Source organism: Opisthorchis viverrini, assembly GCF_000715545.1.
Source record: "Opisthorchis viverrini unplaced genomic scaffold opera_v5_399, whole genome shotgun sequence".
NCBI classification, from domain to species: Eukaryota; Metazoa; Platyhelminthes; class Trematoda; order Opisthorchiida; family Opisthorchiidae; genus Opisthorchis; species Opisthorchis viverrini.
Genome location: NW_008752058.1, coordinates 347860 through 355770, shown reverse-complemented (window position 1 = coordinate 355770; position 7911 = coordinate 347860). Strand labels below are relative to the sequence as shown.

The 7911-nt window shown below is 46.7% G+C and overlaps 1 protein-coding gene across 1 annotated transcript in view; it reads left to right on the top strand.

The window, feature by feature from the left end:
- Window positions 1-7911, top strand: part of T265_10735 (hypothetical protein) — a gene marked incomplete at both ends in the record, with an annotated part of 45903 nt that overhangs the window by 6030 nt on the left and 31962 nt on the right. Inside the window, 2 exons of the mRNA XM_009177195.1 lie at window positions 3302-3373; window positions 5298-5406. Coding sequence (XP_009175459.1) covers window positions 3302-3373; window positions 5298-5406 — 181 coding nt within the window. The remainder of the gene's footprint in view (window positions 1-3301; window positions 3374-5297; window positions 5407-7911) is intronic.

The window sequence follows — 7911 nt, the reverse complement described above, 5'->3', positions numbered from 1 at the left end:
TGTTTTCCATGCCCAATTCGGAGTGGCGTAAACAGAGAGGTGGCCAACCCATGACCTGGCAGAGGAGTATGAAGGAGATCACGAAACGCTTTGGTGCTGTCGGTGCTACTCGCCTTCCAGGATGGGGACTGCGTGATCCTCACTGTGCCTGGTTGGAGACACTACAAGATATGGCTGCCAACCGATGTCAGTGGCGGTCTTGTTGTAGTTTCTGTCCCAGATTGCCTGAGTGAGTATTTGTAGATATAAACAGGCACTAAGTCCCTTCCCCGTCCACCTTTACTCTTTTATTTACAATTGTACGGCAGTGAAGCATTGGTGTTGAACACTGATGTCATGCTGTCGATGTGGTCGATGATGATGATGATGAGAGTACTTTTGTCAAGCGGTGGTAGCAAAGCCAGCTGATAATCCAGTCGAAAGTACTCGGTGTCCAAGCGTCCACTAAAGCCTGAACACAACAAGCACGGGGTGGTGGTTGGCAATTTCCTCCGTGCCCCATACCGAATAGACCAAATACTGCTCTTTCAAAACACATCAGGACACGATAGGGGAAATTCGGCCTGTGGGTTAACCAAGACAACATAATAAGTTCACTGACGGCATTTCCATGGCTCTGTTTGTCTTCGCCAGCAAAAGCGGGGTTTCGCTTGGCAGCAGGACAGAACAGGCTAATCGAACGTTTGCGAGTTATTCTTGCTAACTATTATCAGTTATGGTGCATAGTTCAAGACAGTGTATCAAGAAACATTGGGGTGGCCCTTCTCAACTCTGGAGAAGTTCAAGCTTGCATAACTCAACGTCATTCCTAAACTATCGAAAACACGTCCTACAATCCCGCCTGTAAAGCACGTATAACCCTATGGGGGCTGGAAAACACAGCTCCCTTACTCCTGTTGTCTTGTGACTTGCTTGTCGATCGATCGTCCTTTCAATCGATTTAGTTACTTTGGATTGGGCTGGGGCCGAGACTACTGTACTTAGATTTCCCTTAGATGTGCCTATTTACGATAAGCCTATTGAAGCATGAGGATCTTCATAACGCAGTTTGTTTGGGATATTTCAAACGCTTACAGGTGCCACCTCTGTTTTCATGTCCATCGATGATATGGATTCTGGCGAAGCCATTCAGATGGAAAACCTGTGAATGCCCTTTTCAGTGTATGGAAGTTCGGCACAAAGGTTTCACTCTCGTTCGACCGCAGTACAACGTTCTTGTTCTTCACTCTTCAGCTTGAGTCTTCAACGCTGTTGAGATTTGTTCAGACGGCCTGTCTCATATGGGGTTATGGCCACACAAATGTCTACTGCAAGTGAAGGAAATCCATTCTAAGTAGCTGAGAAGCCTTGTGAAGCTTTTTTTTACCCGTTTGGAAATCACTAGCAGCGCGCATCACGTGTATCTCTAAGCAACTTCGCAGGTTTGACCCCCCAGTTCTTCGACGCTATATCGTTTGGTCACGATTATTAGTAACTGTGAGTAACTCGCCACCGTCCTGCAACTACGCAGGCTACTTCACTTCATCGGGTGTTGACCGGCTTCGTGAGTGATGACTTCTTGAAAAAAGAACCATGCGGCTTGCGGGATTTCTCATTTTCTGGACAGTTTTGTATTTTATGGTCGGAGCGCATTAGGAAGACCTCATGGGGGTTCCACTCCGTATAAGAATTCAGTTCATGTCCAAAGGCCAAAAAATTTTATAGGAGTTTCACCTGGGAGTCTTCACCAGCATGCATCTCGCGAACTCCTATGTTTGAACGCGTCATCTTCCGTTTGGTAGTCGAACACTATGCATCTAGCCATGACCGACCGTTTAGTCGCGTGTTTAACTTGCAATTATCGCTCATCCTTCAAACACATCAGTTGATGAGTTCTATGGCTTTTCGGTCGTTGGCCACAAGGATCTCCTTTGAAATAATGTGCGGTAATGCTCGAAGTCAACGTCGATAACCGTAACCTTTGAAGGTGGAATCCTCTTCAACCATCGTTTGTGAGTGAGGAGTGGGAGGTTCACTGTTATCCTTTGATATTCTTGACAACCCAGCTAAGGATACCGCCCAGCGTTTTAACGGCCGCTTTTAATAGCATGATAACTGTGTCACTGATGCGTATTTTTCTGATGTGATGCTCAATACGCATCACTACATCAGTCCTTGTCTAGTTTTCTGCCCCTACGCCAACCCCTTATCGCCAAAGGTACCACATTTTTGTTGATAAAACATAAAAACCGTTCAGTTGTAGCACTCTTTCGGTGCCTAGCTGCCATGCCGCCCGAAGGGAGCACGATAGCTGGGATACTGCCAGGTCGCCCGAACATAGACAGGGGAAGTCGAGATGCAGAGGTCGGGCTCGAACCACGGACCTTCCGGTCAGTAAATTCGCGCTCTAAGCACTTGTTAATAGCAACATAAATCGAACTATGTTGTCTCTTTTCTAACTGTAGCAATCCATTTCGACGAGGTTATAAAACAGCTCGTTGGAACATGTCTTCCGAACGAGCCCCATTGGTAGTATGTTCGTTCTGACCGCTGTGCCCCACATTTTCAGTGTCTGCGAGGTTTTACCTGCGATTTCCAATCGTGACCTCTTTCCTATATAATTGCCAGGAGTTTGCGCGCGGTACCGACGGGCTTCATTGTAACATTTTTCCGGGTGCAGACACCTTCCTCTCTTGGTGGTCAATGGAATTGGACTAGACAAGCGACCGGCTGTTACGGGGATGTTCAAACTTCTCTATGAGGATAGGGGGTGGTGATTTCTCACGGGAGTTTATTCTTCCGGAAAATTTCCACTTTACTTTCAGTGCAAAACCTGAGGATGTGGTTGTAAGGAGTCTTTAAAGAGTTAACTGTTGAGGCGGCAGCGAAATGTTAAAGCTGGTACCAGCAAACTCAGCTGCGCTGGTCACTGCCGTCTTCCTGAATGGGGACCCCGAGATGGTCCACATCAATGGTTAGAGACATTGTCAGACATGACCCAGCCGCGCCCTCAATGGCGCTCGTGCATCCAAGCTATGGCCTTCAACACATAGCTTCCAACCCCCCCCACTTGACAGCCCACTGACAATGCTGGGTTTATGCACCAATTTATCATCTCCCGCCTCCAATGCGCAGCTACCTACCCCCACCCCCCCAAATCATCATTGAACGAAACTGCGGCAGCTACAACCACTGTACGACGAGTACGTGGTTATTACAGCTGACAATGATGATGATGATGATAACTTTTGAAAGAGATTTATTACTCGTTTTTTTCATAACTTTGTTACCTTGGTTATTTCTCCTGCTTTTCTGTTGGCAGCATCGGTTGTTCGTTGGAACGAATTTCAGTACAAGTCCGTCAGCGGTAAAGTTTTGCGTGCGATTCCTGCCGGTAAGTTATCGCGCACTGATTGCTTTGTCTGCTTTCACTGTGTAACCGACGCACCAGGGCCATATTTTCTTGCTGGCCTGTTACGAGTTTTGTTTTCAGCGTCCCGTTGAATTGCAAAACAATTGCGGGGCCTGTCTTCGCTCACGGAAAACCGAGATACCCGATGAGGTTTCGTCTCCTCCTGTATTCAAACGAACCTATAGGAGTATTATTTGCTTCGCCCCTTCAAACCCCTGATTTGGATCTCCAAGTTATCTTGTAGTTGTCACTACATGCACATGTGCTCGACCCCTCCTGGCGTTCTATACATTCCGAGGTGTTGAGCCTACGACGGTGTTAAAAGTGATCTCCTTGTGATCATCGTTGTGCAGACGGAATCGGTTATTGACTGGCAGTATGCAGTCGTGTACTCCCCTAGTTGCTTCTTTCAAATGGTTCAGGTCACCAAGAAGCCTTTTGTCTACACTGTCGGTCCCAACTGCCCAGTTGGTCTCACTGGACTCGAAAACTATGATCCATCAGTTAACGACTTTAGAACTGCCCCTTAAAGTTCACTTTCGGGTCTTATCGCCCTTCCCCCCTCCCGGATTTGTACCGGGCGTTCAGACAGCTGCACACGTGGTTCAGCGTGAACTGAATAAGGCGCTACTTAGTTTGCGGTGGGTTTGATCGTCGCAGTTCGATGTCTCAGATCCATGCCAACCAAACATTAACCGGAATCACACTTATCGGTAGTAATCATGTCTCGCCCGTTGAACAATGTCCATCAATCTCGGCTGGCCTCTTCACATCAAATCTAGCTCCATAAAAATCCGTTGCTTTTTCTGTTTCTCCTGCTATATGTCTAGCGTTTTCTATCCCATTCAACCTTAGCCGTCTGCTTTTTGCGGTCGGTTCCATTCACCCTTTGGTTCCACTGCTCGCTTATCGCGTTTTTAAAAAATGCTACAACGTTATGACCAAAGCCGTGTAACAAGCATAGGCATTTGAAGGCTAGTTTCGATATTCATGCACGTCTGCGCTTGCTCAAGACTTTTATATGGGATTCGGTTCCCCCCACCAGCCTCTATCCCAAACTGTTGGACCAAGTGGTTAGAGCGCGAATTTACTGACCGGAAGGTCCGTGTTTCGAGGCTGACCTCTACCTCTCGACTTCCCCTGTCTTGGCTTGGGTAGGCTGGCAGTATCCCAGCCCTCGTGCCTCTTTCGTGTGCCACGGCAGCTTGGCACCGGAAGCGTGCTACAATTGAACGATGCTTTTTTCTGACTCTCAAACGCATCCACAGAACAAGGTTACCATCTTTCGCAATCTTCATGATCCTGCGGGTGGTTCGGGATATCGCAAGTCCGATTTGAGCGCGCTTTATACTTGGCAGTAGTATGAAGAGTTTAAGAAATTTCAATCTAAGTTTCCAGTTATAAGTGAATTCAACTTGTGCCGAAGGACCGAGAGGCGATGTACATCTATTTCATCCCTATTGGGAATCATAAGTAGTTCGCAGCTCACTGATCTCAAGGGCCATTCAGACCTGTGACCTCCCGCAGTGGTAGTTGGAGACTGAACCTTCCGACTATGATTGGCTGATTAGCTGTGTGATTAACTCGCGCCTAGACAGCATATAGCACCACTCCTCCTTTAATCGCGGAATTCGCACCAAGTGATCGCTTGTTGACCGGCTCCTCAAGTGTGAGGCTCACTAATCGTTTCTGGACTACTCGTGTTTTGTTAGTAGCATCTACCCCTTGATATTTTCAACCTGTTGGGAACCACTGCTCGCTTGAGTTTGACTCAAATGATAGATAGAAACCATCTGTAGCCTATCTATGTCACAGGGATGTGACAAACAACAATACTACCCTATTCATATCTTGTAATTGGTTTGCTAACTTTCTGACGTCACTATTTTGTTTGTTCCGTTTCCAGCTAGTGTGTATGTTTCAACCCTGCGTTACATACCAAACACACAGACTTTGGCTGTCGGTTTCAGTTTCGGAGGTTGGCAATTATGGTCGCTAAGCACTATGTGTTTGGAGTAAGTTCCCTCTGTGCTCTTTTTTACTCCGGTTTCTATAGATGTTTGTTAATTTTTCCTTATGGATAAACACACGACACAACAGTTCTTCATTCATTGATAGACTAAATTTCGTCAAACACTGTTTATTCCATATATTTATAATGTACTACTCATAAGGTTGCTGAAAATCCATCGACAGCCCACGACCGGTTTCGCCCTTCTTGGGGCTCATCAGGTAGGCGCAGTCCCCGGGTTTCCGTCAACCTTATGTTCTACTTGAAACCAAATTGCACGAAATTAGTGAATATACACTCATCTGCAAACTAATTTGGTTCTTTCGAGAGACTCACCTGGAACCCAGCTGAATCTCTCGTTTATGATGTTCTCAGGCCTTAAGCGAGATATTCAGCTGGGTTCCCGGTGAGTCTCTCGAAAGGACCAAATTAGTTTGCGGATGAGTGTATATTCACTGTTTATTCCAGTTTCAAACATCATCTCTGTGTAAGTATTGATGGATAAGTTGCCGTAGCAAGTTGGTTATTAGCTTATCGTCCTGTCTTGGAGCATCACACTCCGGACAACTTGGGATGGCTCTTGCACTCCGCCGGACCGTTTAGACTCATTTCAAGCTATGTGGGATACCTGATTGTCCCTAGCATACTGCAAAACCAGGGCAGTGAACTCTACCAAATAAACTGCTTGCAGTCATGTCAGCCTTCCCGAGCTATGTTGTCACACAATCTTTCATCGGAACCTTGGGGTCATCTCCCAGTGTTCGGTCGTACAGGCGACATGCAACCCAGATATTATCTTTTTTAGCACTGTGGAACCCAGTAGTATCAAATTATTGGCGTATTATAGCAAAGCTAATTCCTCACGGCAGAGCATCGCTAGGCAAATTGGCTGTGCATATTGTCAATGGGCTTCACAGGTTTCCTTGATCGTTCTAGCTTGTGAGCGTCCTGAAGTTAAGTTCAGGATATCTATGACCAAGATAGCCCAAGTGGTTAGAGCGCGAATTCACTACCCGGAAGGTCCGTGGTTCGAACCCGACCTCTGCCTCTCGACTTTCCCTGTCTTGACTTAAGCAACCTTTCAGGATCCCAGCCCTCGTGCAACCTTTGGGTGGCATGGTAGTTCGGCATCATCATCATCATAGTCAGCTGTAGGAACCGCATACTTGTCTTTCAGTGGTTGTAGCTGTCACATTCGTTCACCGATGATTTGGGGAGGTGATTTAGATAACTGTGCATCTACCCCGATTAGGCACCAAAAGGGTTCAGCTACAGCTGAACGGATATCTATCCTCGCAAAAAGACAAAAACACTTCACTTCTGTCATCCCAGTTAACATCTTCGTGTTTGTAGGCCTTGTTCTGTCTTTTCCTGCGAGACCTTGTTGAATCGGAATAAGGATGTACCGAACGGGAAGATGCATCTTCGCATTCAGTGGGGAGGCATCACGTGCCCGTGTTTCAAATTCATGGGATTATAGGTTTAGGTTTTCGTCTGACTGCGGCATGATCTCACTCCGTAAGTATGTTTATTCGCAAATCAGATTTCGCTCCTAATCTTATCGGCTTTGCCTGGTGTTTGGCTCCCGTGGCCATAAATCAGCCTTCATAGATATGACCATATGCAGTTCCCTATCGACCTTGGAACCACGTAACATGATTGCGGTATTATCACCAAATTTCCATTCAGCCGGGTGCCATTTGAGCGCTTTCGTGATTTTTCGTAGGCACCAAGTGTTCACTAGGTTTCTAGTCGACGTAGACATTGTATAGATGTCTCATCTATGATAGTGTCCACTGGCACAGAATTCTGGATGTCAAAATCAATTTGTTTGATGTTGAACACCACTCCCCTTCCATGCTACCTCTTATTTAGGTTCTCCCTACGGCAGTTGCCCAGCACTGCTGCGGTTGCGTCCATCACTTTTCAAGAACCCTCGGACGATCCACGTTTCTGTTGCTACCTGTGGGTCGGTTGGCAGTCGAGGATAATGGACAAGGTGAATGAAGACAGCACACAACCGGAAGACCCCAAGTCTGTGTACAACAAGTACGATTCGAAAGTGGTTGCGCCACTCCCATTAATTTCCGCATATTCCTCCTGTTTTCGGGTCCATGAGTTCCCTCTGTTTGTCAGTAGTATACCTCCACTTCATAGCTTTTTGTCACCAATCAGGGGAATGGAACTAAGTTACTGTCAGTAACCACACCTCCTACCACTGGGTCGGAAGCCAGTCGGTTCGAAACGTCAGTGGAAACCCCACCGATGTCGGGTGGGACGTTTGTCGTGAGGCGTCTATGATAAAGCGTACATGCCACCCCCTGGTCTTTATACCAGGATGTATCTGTTGCGCTTCGCCCACATTTTTGTTATTGTGTTTCTTAATTCCCACCTGCTTCGTATGCATAACAATCGCTCAGCCGACCCTTCCAATCACGATTTCTCGAATGCCAGCTTTCTTGTCCCAAGTTGGGATTTTGAAGAGACGTTTACCGGGTGCCATCTGCTT